Consider the following 20,625-nt stretch of genomic DNA (forward strand, 5'->3'; position numbering starts at 1 on the left):
CATCACTTTGAGCACCTGGCAGCCACCCCTCACAGCTCTGACTCTCCCCCGCCCTCATTCCCTGATGTCCGCCAGGAAGGCTGATTCACTGGCTGTTATCCACAAACATCTATAAACCCGTACAAACCCGATAAAACCTTTTCAAACTACGCCTCAATATTTTTATTTGAGAAACAACAAAAAGGCTAATATTTCACTCCCTTGATCTCAGGTTTTGAGGCAAACACCTTGATGGTGGCATTTATATGATGGTTTATTTGGCTCTTGTGGTATTTGCTTAGCATGTGAAATGCACTTTTGTAAGTTCATTTGACTATGGCTACATTATATATTGAATATCAGGTATAAAATAGTTATGTTAATGTTAATGACTGAGACTGCATTTGAACAAATTTTTTATTATGCATATGAAATAATAACAAAATGACAAATTGGTAAAAATACAACATTTTTTAAAATGAGAAACTAATATGCGATTAAGCAGTAGTTTAAATGTCTGGGGCCAGTGTCTGACAGGACACTTTATGCAGTCAATCCAAGCACAGCTGCACTTGGTCTTGTTTGCCACTTACTAAAAGGATGGCATGAGGGTGGTTCCACGGATGTGTTTTCCAGAAGCGCTGTGACTTCTTTCATAGGTGTAAACACTCCTTAGGACAGGTTATAGAAGAACGTGAGGGCCCATATCTTACTCTCTGCTTGTCATTTCCTGACGGTTTTACCCCCTTTCCTGTGCGGTCTTCTCCATGCTGGCGCTGACTTTCTCGGCCACATCAAGCCACCAGCAGCTCCAAAAGCAATAGATGGGAAAAGTAGAGATGGAGGCGAAGTGCAATAAAACGGCTTGACGGGCCTGTGAAGAGACGCACCCGCATGAAGGCAGCAGCACTCCAGCCGCCATTTGCGCCTCATGCCCGCCGGTCACGGTCCCGCTGGCCCGGGTCGTATGCTACCGTCAGTCGCCGCGGTTATGTTCCATAATCGCTGGCGGAAGGTCGTGTTTGATCTTGTATACGGGTGAAACTTGCCACTCTTAAAACAGCCCGGAATTTTCAAGCATCAAATGTCAGCCTGCATCACAAAAAAAACCTGGGCTCTTGTGCGGCAGGGGCACCAGCAGGGATTTTGGGCCCCGTGAATACATCCCACATTGGGCCCCACCACCATGGAAAATCCTTTGTTCTAAAATTTCAGTCAGAGCTCCCTTGTGGCACCCCATGTATGTTTCTTTAACTCTTATGTCCTTAAAATCCAGTCCAAGAGACATCAGATAAAATGAGAAAGTTAATGCTAAACTAACCATAAATTCAGTTTAATTCCAGCTTTGTTAACAGTTATTTGAGGACCAACTTGATGTGCAGGTCATATCTTACTATAGCTTCAGTAGCTGAGTAACATAAATTATGGAAGCAGAGATGGGAAACCAGATCATAAACACACAATAGCATCCTCTAGTGGCAGTAAAGAGGTTCTGTCACCTTATTCACCTTGGGGGTGTTTCTTCACAGTTAGGCATCATGTGATATGTGCCACCCAACATTAGGAACTACAAACAGAGAACGAGCCCGCTATTTCTGTGACATCATGTGAACTTGGTGTCTCAAAAATAGTAAATGTGTTTAGTATGTTCCTCAAAAGCTTGAAACAGTGCCATGAGTTGCTCAATGCATAGAGGCACAGAGTGACTAAAGGGAATATTAATCTGAAATAGATTATGTTTAATGCAATTTGCACTGCATTAAACAAAACATATGAACACATCCATTAAATATCATTAAATAAACTGAACGCTCATACACCCGTGTAATTACTGAGTCTATCAAAGAAATGGCAGAAACAACCATGATTAATTCTGAGAACATAAAAGGCAGGTGATTATTAAGGGTCTGTGAAAGTCCATTTGGATAAACATTCTGTGTATTTACAGCATTGTATGAACTGCCTAAATCAAAACAATATTGATTCAAAAAACCAAAAAATTACACATTTTATGTATTATTTCTTCAGCAAATAAAACATGCAGATCATATCCTTGAAGATCACACACACACACACACACACACGCAATAATAAGCACATTGCAACAGATTCACTTGATCATTAGTTCTCAATTATTACTTTATTGATCCTGGCCTTTGTTTTACTTGACCCTGAGAAGCGGACACTCATCGTTCGTTGTCCTTTAAGTGTGCTTTTAAATGAAATTGTGAGTGATCTTGTAGTACATCAAAAACAAATGTATCAGTTGCATTAAGCTAATTATCAGCTGGATACCCGTTCTCAGTCACCACCCTGCCTGTTCATGTTTAGAGAAATTATATTGGCACGATCCATCATTTTAGATGGAGTAAGTGCAATGCCTTCCTGCACATCCGTGTGTGGTACAAGTTGAAAAATCACCCCCAATGAATGTTGCTGGAGCCGGCTGTGGGTGTTGAGTGGAATTGAGTTTCCTAATGCGGAGTGTGACTCTCCCATCTGTACGGAAATTGAATTGGAGGGTGATTGATGGCGCACAGGGGCCAAACATAACCGCTTCATCACGGGGGCTGCGATGGAGGGCGCCTGCTGCTTCTGACTGGAGGCCTCGGGCACTTCCTGTCTGTGTCTGCCACCGCAGCTCACATTTCACACCATGCACATTTGAGCCCCATTTTATTTCTGTCAACACTATGTAAGTATGCCACCTACTGGCCTTGTTTAGCCACATGCACTATGGGACACACATGACATCTCAGTTGGAGAAGATCTTCAGGATTTATATGCTTTACTATTATAACAAACTTCTGAATCCTAAAAGAATACATTGTACTAAATGCTAAAATAATCACACGCATACATTTTTTATTTGTGCTTACAGCTGTGAGAAAAACAATATAATGTAAAAAAATGGTATCATTATTATACCAAAAAGAACACAAATGAAAAGGCTGAAGAAGAAGAAGAAGAAGAAGAAGAAGAAGAAGAAACGTTAATTCGTAAGCAGTCTTTACACTCATAAGCATGCTCATAAGCATTCTGCTGAAGTATTAGTTATTTGTACTGCAGTCTGGCTCTAGAACACAATGTAAACCACAAGAGGGCAGTATGTGCCAACCATTGTGATGTTCACACTATGAGTCCCCAATTATTGCCCGAAACGAACCTTTCCTCTGAGATAATGGAACGTATTTGTACTTGAATATTTCAAGAACTGAAAAGCAAGCTGTTTGAGGAATAAAACTGTAACCGCTTTTTGAGAGAAACATGTTGGCTATCAGATGTATTTAATTTGACTATCAAAGTTTCTCCAGATCTGGAATATAAACGCAGCCTTACTTACTTACTGTACTTATTACAAGTACCTTTCAAGACATACTGTAAATTCTGATATCTACCATAGAGAATTAACATTTTCTAATGATAAATGCTTTCTTTTGATAAAAGGGCAATCCATGTGAAAATGGCTAATTGCTACATAAACTATTAAATCAGTTGAGACAACCTGGAGCTGGCTGGGACAGCAGATATGATGATGATTAAATTTATGGTTGTGGTCCTGACTGCAATCAACCCAAAGTTCAACAAACAACAATGACAACAAACTGCAGCAAAATCAGTACAGAAATAACTGAACTGTTACTGGATTAGAAAATATACTGCCTCAATAAGAGCATGAGATTTGACTAGTCCTCAGAGAAAATTCAAGAAGGTCAAATTTAGCTCCAGTAATTCAGTCTTATCGTACTATCCTGATTGTGATTGGAGCATACCATAGAGTCAACAGCACATGCACTTTGAAGTGATTTTCAACATTGAAACAGGTCTGTGGAAAAACCCAACAGTTGTTTCCTGGGTGTACAACCAAACCATATTTCTTTCTACAACCACAGACAGAAATTACATGTGTTGTGTGGTGAGTCCATGTGTTTTTTTCATGCTGCACTGTGAACGTATCTGTAGTGATACAGTATAATATTGCATCACGATACATACAATATTAATGAAAATGAAGATGACTGATCTATGCAATTACATAGTAATTATGAAACATTTTCTACATTTATAAAGGCCAATTATTTTGCTCTTAATAGTCTAGAACATCTAGAACATATAAATATTATAAAGAAATGTACTTTGAATGGTTTTACATTCATTTAGAGTTGGAGAGCAATATTTGATACAATTTTTCATGTTATTTTGCAGGGATGACAAACTAAATTTTGAATCATTTCCAGTTTTCATGCAGATATATCATATCTGATTTGAAAAGCTGGTGTTTTGTCCACGCCTAAAAAATTTTCTACAAGAGTAAATATTTTCAGTCTGTCTTGCAAGTAACCACACCTTTATTAGTCATTCACAAACTGTGCAGAGATTCCAAGTAGCTCAGTCTGTAAAGGCACTCCCCAAAAAAAAGCTGACCAGGCCCTAAAACCACAGATTTTACCCTCTTCCTCAGCCATGTTGTCAGCTAAGTACAGTATGACTGCTGGTCTAAAGTCTTCAGCAGTGCGACCCAATCAGACTCATCCCTCTAGGACCAGCTTGGGTTTAAGCCAGCTGTAGTTCCTCAGATAACTACTCCTCTACAACAACGCGTTTTGCCAAATTGTCTACACACAATTTTTGAAACAGCTTCTGGTGTTCTCATAACAGATAACAAACACTTAACACAGCTAAGTACAGTATGACTGCCGGTCTAAAGTCTTCAGCAGTGCGACCCAATCAGACTCATCCCTCTAGGACCAGCTTGGGTTTAAGCCAGCTGTAGTTCCTCAGATAACTACTCCTCTACAACAACGCGTTTTGCCAAATTGTCTACACACATTTTTTGAAACAGCTTCTGGTGTTCTCATAACAGATAACAAACACTTAACCCACTGATATTCTCAATTCACGAGTGAACCGCTAATGCACTAAAAACCAGTGTATTAGCTGGACAAGCCACCCAGCAGCCAAAACTACGCATTGCTTTTCCATAAATGCATATTCTGAGCAATTATAACTTTTTGAAACAAAAACAAAACTTTTTACCCTCGATGTTTGTAGCTGTAACAGTTACCTTGACTATGACAATCATCTGGTCCAATTGAAATAATAAAGTGAATATATCAGTACCATGGTCTCACTACTGCAGTCCATAGGTTGAGCTTGTGCGCACTGCATGTGCAGCTTCAGCGAGGAGAATGTGAGTACCTGATGGACCAATGAGAGACACTGGTGAGTGATGACACACATTAATTCTGGCCAAACAAAAAAGCTCCCAGGATGACATTATACTGTATCAAATTACATGTTGCCCCATGGTGTTGTTGGCTAGAGTCAGCACTGGCACAGCCCAGATTTAATACCACACCTTAACACTCATTTACATACTGGAGCAGAGATTTAACAGAAGAACCCACCTCACAGCCCTGCACTTAAAGCATTTTAATGGTAGTGTTGTTCATTTAGTCCACCCCAGTACAGTTGGTTGGTTATTAGAGATATTTTTTTTATAAAGGATTTTCCTTTTTTCATTTTGAGTCATGCATTACCTGTCTTGATCAAAGTGTTAACTTCTCTGAGAACCTGGCATGTTGTTTGGACAAACGTGTGTAAAAAATGTGAAGCATTGTAATAAAATGACATTATGTTATGCACAGGATTATGGATCCAAAAATACAGCACAAGCTATCTCAAGCACACGATGACACAAATCTTCAGTTTTATTATCCTTAAGAGAACAGGTTAAAGACTTCAAATGGATTCAGTTTAAACAGATGTACAATGCAACCATAGTTGAATTATATTAACTGAACCACATACAGTGTATGTGGTTCAGTTAATATCATTCATACACATATGTGTATCTCATAAACAATATAAAGACACGGCGTCTGCATCTTAAGAGTTAATTTAATGTTAACCTGGATCATCACACACAGACTCCTTTTGGCCCTTCTGTGTCCTTCCACGAGTGTGCGAATGAGTCTTACGGTCCTCTTAAATGGGCAAGTCTTTCAACACAGAACAATTAAAGCAGGTTTAATGCTTGATTGCAGTACTGTTTACCCAGGTGTTCTTCCCCTGCAATCCCAATTCAAATGAACCACAACAATGTTGTTTTTAAATGTTCACGATTGTGAAATGTTGAGAGACAACAGAGATAATAAGCATTTATGCATTGATAAATACAAGTGAACATATATGAAGTGAGCGCCATAAAATACAAAAAAACAAAAACAATATCACACCTTCACCATGATGTTTAAGCATGCAAAATAACATTTTATACTAGCAAGTAACAAAAGAATAAGGAGCATGTGATTTCAGTATTATCTGCTTATAATTATACTCGTTGGATATGAACGCACCTTTGGATATGTAAGCACCACCAATTAGCCATAAATGACATCGGCCTATTCATTCATAAGTGCATTGTGCATGTGTTTACATGTATGTGTGTCTCTGCACGTGTACCCCTGCTTGTATGCATGTGTGTGCTTGTGCATATACATGTGTATATAAAAGTGCACGCATATGAATATATATGCGCATACATGCTTGCTGTACATGTATCCACATTCAAATATATGTATGTGCTTACGTCTACATTTATCTCTCTATATACATATATGCATGTGTATGTCTACGTGTAGGCAAAGTTTGTGTGTAGCAGTACACAGTGCTGTAGTTCACTTGTACAATGGCCTGGAAAGGTGAAAACTAGAACAGACAAAACACTGTATAACAATCTATGAAATTCACAGGTCTCATACCAACAGAAGCCATCTCCACGTAAAAGGAACTCACTACACCCAGGACCCACAGGTACATGTGTAACACAAAGCAATGCATGTTCAGGGGCACATCTATAAACAGTCTGAGTTGCTTTTACCAGAGTAGGACAAATAAAGCTCTGTTTGTGCACCGTGAAGCAAACCTGCTGTATTACCAAAAAATAATATTCTGAATCTATTTTAGCATTGACTTTGTTGATGTTTCCTTGTCATACTGAGTTGTGGCACAAGTGACATATTGTAATGTCGCCTGCTTACTCTAAGTGATGTTTTCTTCAGGGGTAAACAGGCTGTATACAATGACAAACAAAGCCACGCATATATGTAAAAAAAAGGTATTTGTGATATATGTGAATAATGTTGTTCTTTAAAAATATATATTCTCAATCACAGTTAACTGAACCGTAAATAAAATCAGAATTCAGTGTGACAGTGAAATCATTTCTCCTGCTTTTGAAACACAGCCAAGGCCCTAGTGACACAGTCAGTATAAGTCACTGGTGCATGTGAGGTCTCGCCCTTTGCCCCTGTTTCAGTATTAGGGTTTCTCTCAAACTGGTCCAGCCTCAGATGGGTGAGGAAAAACAGAGAGTCGGCCCTGGTTCACTGGAGCTTGACCTACAGCTGGACGCAGTTTGTTGACTTTGCAGGGGCGAGCTGAGATGTGGGGTTGATGGGGGGATTCCACTCTAATCTGTGTAGTGTTACCCCGTCTTGTTTGTGAACAGGCCAAATGATTTCTGACTTATTTCAAAGTCCTGCTGCCATTCTGTATGAGATCTCTCACCGGAAGATCACAAAATAGTTGCATTCTGGTTGGACAAAGCATCTGCTTTGCCACCACTGGCCTTCCATGCATGGAGGAGCAGGAAAAAGTCCATTACTTGAAACCACCTAAAAGATAAGAAGCTTAGGGCAAAACATCCATACATAATTGGTGTTCATAGTTAGTGTAGTAATATGAGGTATGCTTTAAGTACTCAGCATACACAATGACAGAACCATGCCATAACTGTGAAACTAAATTGGTCTGGATTCATACACATTTCAAGTAGGTGGATTTAGGTTAATTATCTATTTACAACAATTATTTTTTTCCTTGTGGTATCTGAAATAAAGGAGAAAAAAGTTAAATAGCTTATGAACTGATAATACCGTGTGTGTCTAGCTTGACAAAGCTGCAATGAAAGGTGACTAAATGTTAAAATGTTGACACGGTCTTAATGTTTATTTAGAGAGGGTAAGCTACTGAAGAGAAACTGGACGAACGACGAATGAGTGCAAGCGCATGGGAACGCCAGCCAGCTTAAAAAACAAAAAACAAACAACAAAAAAGAAAACACATATAACCAACATTTCATGCAACATCTTATTTAAACAAATAAGAGAAAATATTCAGCGTTTTAGCATACTCAAACAGGAGTAGGATATATCATTTGAGAGCATCACTCGTGGAGAACGCGAATGAATAGCAAATAAAAAAATAATTTTGCGTCCATTTTGGGTATATCCGTGGTTGAAGCTCGGGTCGGGTGAAATCAATTGAAAAAAATAAAATCAATAAAAATAATAAACATGGAATTCAAAATAATATTTTATACAGTTTTAACTCAATTTTAAAAATTTTAATTGAGAATAAAAAGAAAGAAGACACAAACGTCCTAAAACCACGGAAGGGCCAATTCACCAACAGGCTAATGTGTTAGATTTTAATTACCCCATGTCATCAACATTTCCTTTCCTGAGTGTCAGGCAGGCTGTGCTGGCACGAATTCCCAGGCATTTGTTTCCTGTCCTTTTTGTGGTGGAAGGAGGTTGGATTTAGGATGAAGGTCGCGAGAGTCACATGGACCCAAGTTTTTGATTGATGTCCAAACACCAGTGCGGCGCAGATTTCTCAGGCAAGGGAAGCACGGGTAGCTGCACTTTTTTGAGTATTCAAGAAAGTTTTTTGGCAGTATTAACAATCTGCATTTAGTTTTCCGCAATTCAGTTGGAGCTACAATAAAGCCTGAGTTCTTCCCTCGGCGCAGCCATGTAACTTTTAACTTTTTAAAAACTACATTTAAAGATCACATCTTAATCGACAAATTTTAAAGGACCAAACTTTTTCAGGGGAAAACTTGAAGTAATTGCTTTATGAACATGACCGAGGAAGGAAAATCAGATCATAGAGCAGAAAGCGGGAAAGATTTGGAGAAACAGCTGCGTTTAAGAGTGTGTGTTTTAAACGAGCTTCTGAAGACGGAAAGGGATTATGTTGGAACTTTGGAGTTTCTGTCGGTGAGTTAAAATGCCTGTTACATTCATAACAAATTTTATGTGCTTTATTGCTTTTGCTATCACTCGGCTGAGAAAAGTTGCAAACAACGAAACTGCTTAATATGCGTGGGACTCGCAGGCATGTCACGGCGCTCTTGCGGTGCACCTCAGAAGAGCCCCAAATCGTGCGTTGCCTGTCAATTCTGGTAAACTTAGGGGTTTGTGTATGGAAGTCGTCTCTGTTTGATTGTGTATATCGATGTGATACTGAGTTAAAACATCTGCCTGTTTTTTCCCCCGTCTAAAAACTATAAGAACGCATTTGGTTTCTTCAGGGGAGATCGACGATTGTTAAAATTGTTTTAAAAATATTAACAAATAAAAGCATTATACGTTACTTTTTGGTGTCGGGAGGTACTGTGCTCATTTTGGTAGGTGAGGATAAGGCCACGGTTAATCTAACAGCGGGCTCATTGCTTTATGCAGAATGAAATGCCATATTTCAGACATTATAGTTTTCAGTGGTTGAGAAAATATAGGCTATGTAGAAAATGTTCTATAATGCTCTCAGAAGGGCACTGCATGTAGATATCATCAATTAAAACAACACCCATTTTAATATAGGGAGTATGTAATACTAGGCATCACTGGATTGTTCCATACATCATGTGGCCTCATCAGCACCCAATTTTTATCAGAACACATTGTGTCGGTGGACAATGGAGGATATATGAGTCAAAAAACCGGTATATATCATTTGTCCTGAAAATGGTAGTGCACAACATCTGGGACAAGGCCACGGTCGATATCTCGATCATCGATCCACCCTGGCAGCACAGCACTTCCCATTTCTGTTTGCGGTTGTTTTCTCGTACTCGTACTGAAGCATGAATGCTGAAGAAAGTGTACCTCGCTCCTGGTTATGTTGTGCCTGTGATCACATATGCGTGCGCCGTTACATAACGAAATACAATGATAGAGCTGATCTGTTTCTCCGAAGAGGATAGCATTCACTTAAATGAAGACAGCTCAGGGTGGAGTGACATACCTGTATTGAGAGTTTGGTTTTCGTCTGGATTTAGATTTTCAGCATTTCGCTGGGATGCTCTACTTATCAAATACCCATGGCAGACTGTGCTAGGAAGTGAAATAACTAGAAAACAGCCCTTGCAGCAAGGTGGATGCTGATTTGAAACCGCTGTGCCTGGCGGGCAGTAAAAACTAATATACAATTCTTGTCTGCACGAGAATAAATAAATGACTTCGACTTTATGGGATTTCTAAGTACCTGTAAAAAGAGGCTGCAAGGAAGGAAGGAAATTGAGATCTAAAAAAAAAAAAATTACTTGCCCTTGGTTTGTGGGGAAATGATTCTGATATGAAACTGATTTACATAGGCAGAACTAATTGTACAATATTAAATAGTGAAACTATGCTGTTTAGAGACAAAACTATAATTTTAAACACCATCTGTAAGTTGGACCTTTTGATATCAGTCCAATGACTCAACACCACTTGCAACCAGATGATGAAGAAGATTAACATTTTAGCATTCAGGCATTTCTGAATGGCCTTGCCTTACTTTTACAACAGTGCGCTGTCCAATTATTATTGAAACTTTGTTGAGGAATTGTGTTGACTGCTCTAAGTTGTTTGTCATGAAGGAGGTTATGTTCCAAGACCATGTATGCCACCACCACTGGTATGTTTTGCATTCCATTCTCTGAACCTTATGCACCAGATGGTTCTAATGTAGGCACTGAAGAATATTCTTGGTCTGATGGAACCAAAAATGTTTCTCAGAAATATGCTATAACTCAGATGAATGGGTACCATTAAATTTGTGGTCTTGTCTGAGAACTTACTGCGAGTTCACTCTGTGAGAGATCAGAGCTTTCTGTTGTTCTCTGAAGTACCTTTAGAACAGAGATCAGCAACTCACGGTCCTCGAGGGCCAGGAACTGCTGGTTTTCCACCCTCCCTTTGCCTGAGAGTCAGGCGTGAAGACAGTCTGGCCAATAAGTAGCACTAATTACCCGGGAGAAAAGAAAACCAGGGCTGGATTTGGATTCGAGGGCCAGAGTTGATGATCCCTGCTTTAGAGGAGTGAGTTGGCTGGCATGTCCGTGCACTTGTGTGTCTGATATCAAAGCTTTGGCTTTTTGGAGATTAATTTGGGACAACCAGTTTGTAACATGCTGTTCTCTGTCAAATGGAACACTCATCCTCAAGTTTCATTAAAAGTTTGATTCACCTCTTAATAAAGAATCCCTTTAATGCTGCTATTCATTCTTAATTATGTTCTTTGTTCATGCACATCAGACTAACACCACAGCTCGGTTCTCAGTTGCAATACTTTCCCAATGGGCAAGACAAAGTTTTAAAGTTCTAGGGCTTTGACTTCCATATTTATTTAACCATCCTGGAGTGTTGAAATAGTTTAAAAAAAATTTTTTTTAATTGTAGTAGCCTCAGTCCTCTGCATTGACTTCTTGGAGCCAGCCTTTAGCTGTGTAGCAAATGAAGCTGTCAGTCGCAAACTGACAATTTTCACTCGTTAATGGCACATCAAGTTGTGTCCAAAATGGCAAATATCAGTATTTTCTGAAAGGTGCACTGGAAATTTTTCTTTGATGTTGATGAAAGCCTGTCGCCGTGTCCTCCTCCAAATGTAGGAGTTGGAAGCGAGGGGGGTTTAGTAATGTGCGTTTGTGTCTTATCATCAGGGGCTTGAGGTACCATGGCATGCGGATGTTCCTCAGGAGACTGCCAGATCAAAGCCTTTGTCACAGCTCCTCCGGAGCTGCTGGATTGATCACTTTCTTCTGATTTTCCATCATTAGCAACATTCTTAAACCCGCAGGGGACGGGAGAGCTAATGTTTTACTGTGTGTTCAGACACCCTGCTATCGAGAAACATTATCACACATCACCTATTCAATGCCCTGCAGATCCTGGCTGGAGTTTGACCCAACCAGAGCAGGGCCACTGTGTGCTTAGCGAAGGTGTCTGTGGTATTGAGGGAGTGATGGGTGGGCAGGTGGGTGGTTATGTGGGGAATTGTCTCAGCGGACAATGTGCTTCCCTGGTGGGATAGGGCAGAGGTGTATGCGAGTCTTGGGGCCTGGTGTTGGAAAATGGGACTGGAGCCTGTTCTTGTGTACCTTATTTCCTTGTGAAGGAATTCCAAAGAGGTGAGGGAAGGCAGGGAACAATGGCGCACCAGTTTTCATGCCTGGAATTCAGCAGAAAGGTTTGCCACTCACTCACCAACAGCTGCTCCCAGTCTGGCTACCCTCATTGGTTAGCCTGCAAGGCTGGATTAGTATTAAAGCATAGTCCAGCATGTCCTGCCAGATGCATTTCTTCATGTCATGTGGAATAAGAACTTTGGTCTCCAGCAGGATAAATAAAAACTTACAGGAGGCGGCTCTCTAACTTGAATTCCAAATGACTGTTGTTATCTGAATCACTGTGAATTGTTGTTTGTAGCAGTTTGGGACCAAAGGAGGCTTCCCTCTTTAAGGAGAACTACTGAAATGTCTAGCGTGGCTCATATACCCTTATACGATAATGTGTTGTGATAGTGGGTGATAGGCCGTATTGTGGTACAGTGAGTATCACTGTTGCCTTAGAAGGTACTGAGTTAGAATTCCAGCCGAAGGCCTTTCTGTGTGAAGTTTGCATGTTCTCACCTTGTCTGCTTGGGTTTCCTTTGGGTACTCTGGTTTCCTCCCATAGTCCGAAGACATGCAGCTTAGGTTAACTGGAGAGTCTAAATATACCTTGGTTTGTGAGTGAATGGTGTGTGGGCCCTGCAATGGATTGATGACCTGCCCTAGTTGTATTCCTGCCTTGCACACAATGTTGGCTGCGATAGGCTCTGCCCCCCCTCCTTCCCCACCTACCCTGACCAAGAGTAAAAGGTTTAGGAAATGGATGGATAGTGGGTGGTTTCGGCTTGCTAGTCATTTTCAGTCTCAGATTGCCTGTCGGAAGCCAAGAAAATGTCGTAGCCTTTCAGGAAAGGCTTCTTGTACAAAATGGATGAGTTAATTTTATTATGGTCCTGAAATTGTGGACTACATAACGCCTGCCCCCTCCCTCATTGTGTTCTATAGTTTATACAGTACGCTAATATCACACTCCTGCCAGTGCAGCTTTGGTCAAAGATTGATGATAGAGTGCTGAGGGCCTGCTAAACAGTTTATGCCATTGAGATTTAAAGGGAAGCAATTATGTTATCTGGCACAATGCACCGAGTCCATCCACGGGTCCAATGCACCGTAGGATGAGCCTTTCCATGAGAAATCGTTGGAAAGGTACTGCAGTAAACCGTGGAACGTTTCATGGCTTACGTGCAGAGAAAAAACAGAGCTCATATAACCGAGTATAATACATTCCCTGGAGCCCTGGTGGTCTTTAAGTGGTCCCTCTGAAACGTCGTTTCACCCAGCCCCAGTGGAACAGTGAACCGCCCACGTAACGTAATGTTTTTCGGAACCCTGATAATCCCGCTCCTAAAACACGGTTAACGTTCAGCGAATGATAGCACAGTAAATTAGAAGGAGATTGCTTTTCCTCTAGGGCTTCTGTGTTACTGCCGTTTGATGTTTTGGCCCCCTCTCAACCGGGCTTCCTGAGAGACCCTCTTCTCAGAAGAAACGCATTAAATCTGCGGTGGTTTCCTTTAGACTGGCCTCAATGAAGGGACTCATAATTCACCATATTAAGGCCGAGAGCACAGCCGGCCCTGAGCGAAGGCCCACGCCGTGGCCGATCCACAAGCCTCGCACAGTCCCCGGGGTTCGTTGAACATGTAACCAAGCGGCGGTCTGCTGCGACGTTCTGCATGTGGGCAGCCCGTGGGGACCGGGGTTGGATGTGCTGACTGTGACACCATGTTAAGCGTGACGCGTGAGAAGCGGTGTGACCCCTAGGAGGATGGACGGTGACCCGTGGCCTTCTCACAGCCTGTGGTCCCCATCCCTTTCCTGTCATTTAATCTTTACGTCTGCAGGTCTCGGTTACCTTGGAAACAGAAATCCAGGAAGCCGGGTTCTGGTTTATGACTTTAGTCCTGACAAATCTAGGAAAGCCCCATAAAAATATTCAAACTGAAACTATTTTAAATATAAACACACACAAGTGCAATAAAGCACAAACTAAACACAGTTTGCATGCCAGTGAATTTGACTTGCAAGCTCTCAGAGGGGGATTTCATCATGACTTCACCTAGTGAGTCAAATGCGCACTCCGTTGGCAGAATGGCGATGCTGGATGAAAGGTTGCTTTTGGTTCACCTGCTTCGGCGACGTGAATGAAGCCGGACGCAGAGACGCGGTCAGAAGCGACTACCTGCAGAAAGGGGAGTGAGTTCATTGCGGGTCATCTTTCCGGGACGCGCGCTCTGGGACGCGATTAGGGAATCCTGCGTAATTAAAGTGAGGCATTGCTCCGACGCGCCACCTTCCTCTCTCACCCCGGCTCTCCTGGGGCCCTGCAGGATCCCGCGCGGAGGGCCCGCGCTGACCTTCAGGCCGCACCGGCTGCACCAGTTCCGCCCATTATTCTCCATACTTTGTTGACCAGAAGCTTTCTTTCCTCTGCTACATGGAACATAATTAAGATTCTGATCTCCCTAATCAGGGCCCTGTTTTTTTTCCCCCATTGTGAGTCCCAGGTAGAAAGAAATTTTAATTTATTGTACCCTACTTTTCCATCATATCCTGAGTTTTTTTTCCCTTCTTTGGCTATAGGTTTAACTACCTTGCCAAGGTTAAACCCTCTCGGGCTCTGGGGACTGCAGTGAGAGATTGTTATTTTTCCTCTCGTAGTTCCGTGCGATTCATTTTTGAGTTGGGAATCCAGCATACTTTCCCCATTGCCTCCTGGGAAGGACATGGGGGTTAAAGCACCTTCTGTCTGCTGTGATTGTACTAAGATGGATGCAGTCTGCCGCAGTGTCTCTGTCGCACTAGGCTAACGCAACCTCACTCCTCCCTGTTTGTTTTGGTGTTGTGGGGGAGGTGAGGGGAGTAGGCTGCTGGCACCAAGTCCTAATGATGCCCTGCTGGGCAAGTGGTGATTGATCACGAGGGTTCTGTAGGTCATATGGAATCACTCAGGCTTTTACTATCCAAATATAACAGAAATCAATATTCCCATTTCTGGTTTCTGGTATTTAGGCATTTGTTACCTGATATTTAGCAGACCATGTAGAAGGAAAACAGTCTTTGTCCCAAAAGTGAAAGGAAATTAAGGGGCCTGCAATTATGATAAAACTATTGGACAATTGTTGGTCTCACCCTGTATTTCAGGTGTTCATTTATAGCCATGCGATTTTATTTAATCCAGTCCACATGTTAGAATTCTCCTGTCAAAATGAGAATTTTGGAAGCATCATTTATGGCTGAACCTAAAAATAAAAGCACAGTAGAATCCAAACTATTCTTTTCTCATGAATCAAATTGAGGTGCGACTAAAGTGCTTGAATGTTTCTTTAGAGTTTCTGATAGTTGTGTTTCTGAGCTGGCTGTGCTGTGAGTGTCCGAAATGGTCTGCAGGCAGCGAGGTCCACTGCTTTTGTTTTGGTGTCCATTTGTGAACAGGGCTTCCTTCCTTCCTGGCACTCCCTAGCCTTACATTGTGCTCTGTGTTTCCTGTGGAGTCTGTGGGCCCCCCACCCCCCTCCTCCTCCTCCTCCTTGCCAGGAGTCACAAACACCCATCAGAGATACCCCCTGTCACACTGGGCCACAGCCAGGGGCTCCTACCAGCGACTGACTGTGCATTGTTTGCATTATATTCCACTTAATCTTCAAAGGACCCATTTATCATAGATATAAAATGTATTTATATATATTTTTTGAAATTATGAAGTTTACCACACTTTATTATCAAGGACCAGTGCTTTCAGTTGAGTCACACAGACCACATCTTATTGTGTGACAGTTTCAGCCAGTTGAGAATCAGGGTTCAGAGCAAGGTTTTTATTAATGGGAGCCGAAGTTTAGGATTGCTATTGCAATGCCTTGTACTGTTTTTCTTTTCTCCAAGCGGACAGATTTCACTCTGAAGTGGACGGTAATGAGGATTCCTGTGTTAAATGTAGTTTAGGTGCTACTGGCTGATGGGACTCTGGAGCTCCCTGTGGAAGAGGGCGCTCTTTGATTCGCCTGCTGCCAGCTGGCCTGTCACGCGGGGCCTACGTGTGACAAGTGTCTGAGGCGTGGAGCGCTAGCGGACACTTGCTAGGCTCACACGCCACATGGACTGGGCACCTACACAAGGGGCCTAGTGTTTGAGCTGGCAAGGCAACAGGAGGCCTTTGGAATACCCTCCCTTCCATCTGTTGGGATGCGCTTGTGTCACTTAACAAAAGCGGAGTGGCGCCTCTTTATGGACCTCTCTGGAACCCCGTCCTCCTCCCTAACACGTCCCCTCCCCTCTTGCTTGGGTTTTATATTGGCCTGATTCAGCTTAATTAATGTGTTTATATTTATTATTGCAATGCATTTTTGTTTGTTGTTGAAAATACTATTTTTGTTTATTTATTTTTTTACATTTTGTTTGCTGAAATCAGTTTTGTCTTCCTCTTAGACATGGGTAATGTAAGTATTGAGGTGCACTGTAATATAAATGCAGAAATTCATTATTGCAGCAGTGCTGTAGAATATGGAATACAAGAATATGTAGTAAAATAGAAATCTTGGACTGAGGTTTTCTTTCCTGCTGCTGGTAGTAATTGAACACATGATGTATTGCTGGTAGCAAGAGGAGGCACACAGAATGAAAAATGTGTTTTTTCCTCAGTGGTCGCTTCTCAGAGGCCAGAGGGGGGTTAAGATGGGGTTAAAGGAGCTCTTGGGTGGTGTGTCCAGTGGTTCTCAGGACCTCGTTGACTGGAATCGAATCTGAACTGTTCCAGTGTGCAGTTTAGATGGTATTCCTAAAGGGTAATAAATAATGAGCAAAACAAAAGGTATAAGTTGTTTTGTATTAGCAAAGCTCTCAGCAGATTTGCAGTTCACCCAGTGATTTTTACAGCATGCCGCGTCGTTTGTTGGTCAGGTAATGGAAATTTTTTGCATTGTATGCAGATTCTTTTCCTATTCAGTGGGAATGCCGTATATCCAGACAGGCTATTGAAGAAGAACATCTGCTTTCTCTCAAGGGTTGACCTGTTGCCTCTGCAGTCCCTGAAGGGGATTTAGTATAACATAACCTCCTGTTATAGTTTTATTTATAAGAAAAGGAAAAGGGCATTGCTTGGTGAACCTGAATAGTAGGGTAAGGATTCAGCTGAGGCTCTGATTCTCGTTTTCTTATTCTGGAAGGTTAAGTTTGATCAACTGTGCAGATAAACTTCCTTATATTACAGGGTCAATGTGGAACCAGCTGGCCTGACCCTCTCACATTTCCCCGAAAGTAGAAACATGTCTGCTCTGCTGCGGTAACCACTCAGACAAAAATTACACTTGTTATCATTCTGGAATATGGTGTCATTGTTGTGGCTACCCTTGCATTGTAACAGATCCCACTGAACAGATTTCTCTTTCAATACCGAGCTGAACATCACAGCAAATAAGAACGAAGAACAAGAAACAAAAGAAGTTCAGAGCAGATGACTCCACAGACAGGATTGCCAGATTTCGGAAGCAGTCTTTCCTTATCCTCCCCTACATTAAAAAAAAAAAAAAAAATTATTATTATTATTTATTTATTTATTTAAATTGTATCATAAAAAAATGTGTAGGAATATGTGGGTGATTAGGAGATTTTTTGATTGGCATGTTTAAGGACAGCGAATCTGGCAACCTTGTCCACAGATAGTGATCATGTGCCCCAGAATATATGTCTGAATAAAATTATAATAAATTTGAATTTTTTTTTTAATTTTGAATATATATGTTTTCCATTTTCTTTGAAATGGGAATGCCTAATAATGGCTGTAGGCTAAACGTCCTCCACCATCTTGGATGAAAACTCTTATTTTCTTTTCAGTCTGCAGTCTGTAGTTACTGGGATCTGTGTGGCTGAGACAGCTGAAGCAGATTCAAGGCACCTTTAGGGTTCAGTGAGCTGGTGCTTTGCCACCTGAAATCCTCCCACCGTGAGCGACACTGTGACCTGTCATGTATCTCTCCCTGCGAATCCCAGGCACGGACAGCACTGGTCTGAATTTGATCCAGGCGAGAGAATACGTCGCTGCACGGGGAGCAAGTGTCCCAACAGGATGTGTCACTTGGGAGTCTGCCATTTGCTTTTTCCTGTACGTTCCGTGGAGAATGGGTCAGGATTCACGAGCCAGACGCGGCCGATTCTTCAAAATTCTGTAATTAGAGCCTTGGCTGCAGTGTCTCGGAGACTGTGAGAGGCGGACAAGGGGTCTTGTGTTTTGGGCAAAGCAGATGACCCACACTGCACTGTTACCCCTTTTAGTCCCCCGGGACTATTTCCTACTGTTCGTAAAATACCCAGAACTGGTTGCTATTTTGGAACAGAGAACTGGGAACCCTCTGCTCTCTATTAAATTTAACATTGGCCTTTCCCCCTCTTGAGGCAGATCGAGGATGCGTTTTCCCAAATGGAATTTTTTTTTTTTTACAGAAAGATTCACGCTTACCTCTGGAAGAGCCATGTGCTGCATGTGATTGCAGTTCAGGCAAGCCCAGCTAGCTGCACGTGAGATCTGAGTTCATATGCAAGTCTCCTTCAGAGGGAGCGGGTGTCAGTCATTGGCCTTTCTGAGAAACTTCCGTCAGGTGATGGGGGAGTGGTGGTGGTGGTGGGGGGGGGGGGGGGGTGAAGCGTGGGCGGGCGGGAGGGGTCGATGCAGATCACACAAAGCGATGGCGCTGGAGGCGGGCAGTTGGCACAGGATGGCCACGTCTGGGCCGCACCACAAGAAATGGCCTTCAGTTGCTTGCACCGTTAACCAGGCCGGATTCCGCTCAAGTGCTTGGCATTGGCAGGGGGGCTAGCGAGGAGCGCTGTTCATTCACACATACAAAGATGGCATTGATCCCAGTTTCCTTAGAGGGATCGCCACACAGCAGCTTGTCATTGAAATGCACGCCGCCTTTTCGCATCTCCAAAGGAAGAGATCGAGCTGTTGTCCTTTATTCACTGTCCAATTTTTCCAACAATGATGTGTGCAAAGGAATCTTGTTTTGCAAGAATGCCACCATTCCACAATGGTTTGATGTGTTCAGAATGGTAATGCTGCAGCCATGAAACTTAGTCTAATCATGTAAACAGTCTGAATGTTTAACATCATGCTTTTCAGAACTGAGGCAAATCAAAGACCCTCAGCAGCCTGACTACTGTTACATTGGCCACCATCTTAAATAAAAATACTCCCCTACTGACTAAAAGCGTGAAAATAATGCATAAATCCATACATTGTAAATAAGTAAGATAAAATGCTGTTCAAGGGCAAATATATCTTGGTTGTTCTAGTAAACGGTCCTGAAGGGGACCGTACTGAAACTTAAGCTTTAATGAATTTTCTCTGTTCAAAGTTTACCAATGTACTGGAGGACTGCCTGCTGTGTCCCGGTGTGTTTAATGCCACACCTTAGATGTGGGAGCAAGGTGAGGAAAAGTATTTTCTGATGCCAATCAAAGATGAGCGTCTTGAAAAACAAGCATCTGAAATAAGGAGCGCAGTCTTTCCCAACTTCACATGCGACCACTTTCAATGGAATTGATTCATAATACTGTGGCGTCCTGTGATGGATTTTATCATCTGTCACCCAGACTGATTCGTACATTTATCTCGCACGATGAAGCATAGAAACAGGCATCGTTTGTGAAACAAAGGAAAGCATTTGCCTTCTGTTGTTAATAAAAAATGGGGGAAGAATGCGCAGCACAGTCCAGTCCAGTCTGCAGACGGTCTCTCCATCTGCGGATGAGCTTGCCTGGTCCCACGACAACATGTTAGCATTCTTCTCTGTATTTATAGCCCGTGTTTCCTGTGCGTATTCCCACTGAAAGTGCGCTGTTGTTGGAGTAGCTTAAGAAGGCTGGGATGGGTCCTCATGGTGTCATTAGTCCGTGAAAAAGAGCGTTTTCAGACCTGCCTCAGTCTGCAGTAATTCAGTCACGTTTCATCAGGGGAGATAAAGCCGTTGCCTCTCCATCTATTATCGTTTTTTCGTTTGCCATTTGGCAAAACAGTTTTGCTGAAATATGTGCTCTCATACCGCTTTAACACTGAAATGACAGGGGTGAATACAGTCTTGCTTGAATGGCAGTTAACAACCACTTAAGGACCAGTGAGTTGCTAGTGAGTTTCCCTGGAGTGAGCGTTGTTTCGTCTACAGTAAAGGGAAGGGAATTTTAATGCCACACTTTTCAGTCGTCCCTAACCCAGCTGTGGAAGCTGCCCCTCTTTTATTTTAATTGAGCACCCACATCCCTTATTTAATGCCCTTGAAAGAGGACTCGGAAGGGTGAGCAGACCTGTTCTCCCCTCACCTGTCTTCCAGCAGGCGGGTCCTGCTGTGCGTGGGGTGCACCAGAGAGCTCCTCTCACATTAATTGTGGAAGCTGTCAGGACGCTCGGAGTCACCCCTAAACCTCTGCACCGC

At 42.2% G+C, this 20,625-nt stretch overlaps 1 protein-coding gene across 2 annotated transcripts in view; it reads left to right on the top strand.

Annotated features, from left to right (window-relative positions):
• The first annotated feature begins 8,581 nt into the window (after window positions 1-8,581).
• Window positions 8,582-20,625, top strand: part of prex2 (phosphatidylinositol-3,4,5-trisphosphate-dependent Rac exchange factor 2) — a 107,065-nt gene continuing 95,021 nt past the window's right edge. For both annotated transcript variants that reach the window (XM_064333025.1, XM_064333026.1), the window contains exon 1: window positions 8,582-9,047. In XM_064333025.1, coding sequence (XP_064189095.1) covers window positions 8,904-9,047 — 144 coding nt within the window. In that variant the 5' untranslated portion in view covers window positions 8,582-8,903. The remainder of the gene's footprint in view (window positions 9,048-20,625) is intronic.

This window comes from Anguilla rostrata, chromosome 4 (assembly GCF_018555375.3).
Source record: "Anguilla rostrata isolate EN2019 chromosome 4, ASM1855537v3, whole genome shotgun sequence".
Classification (NCBI taxonomy): domain Eukaryota; kingdom Metazoa; phylum Chordata; class Actinopteri; order Anguilliformes; family Anguillidae; genus Anguilla; species Anguilla rostrata.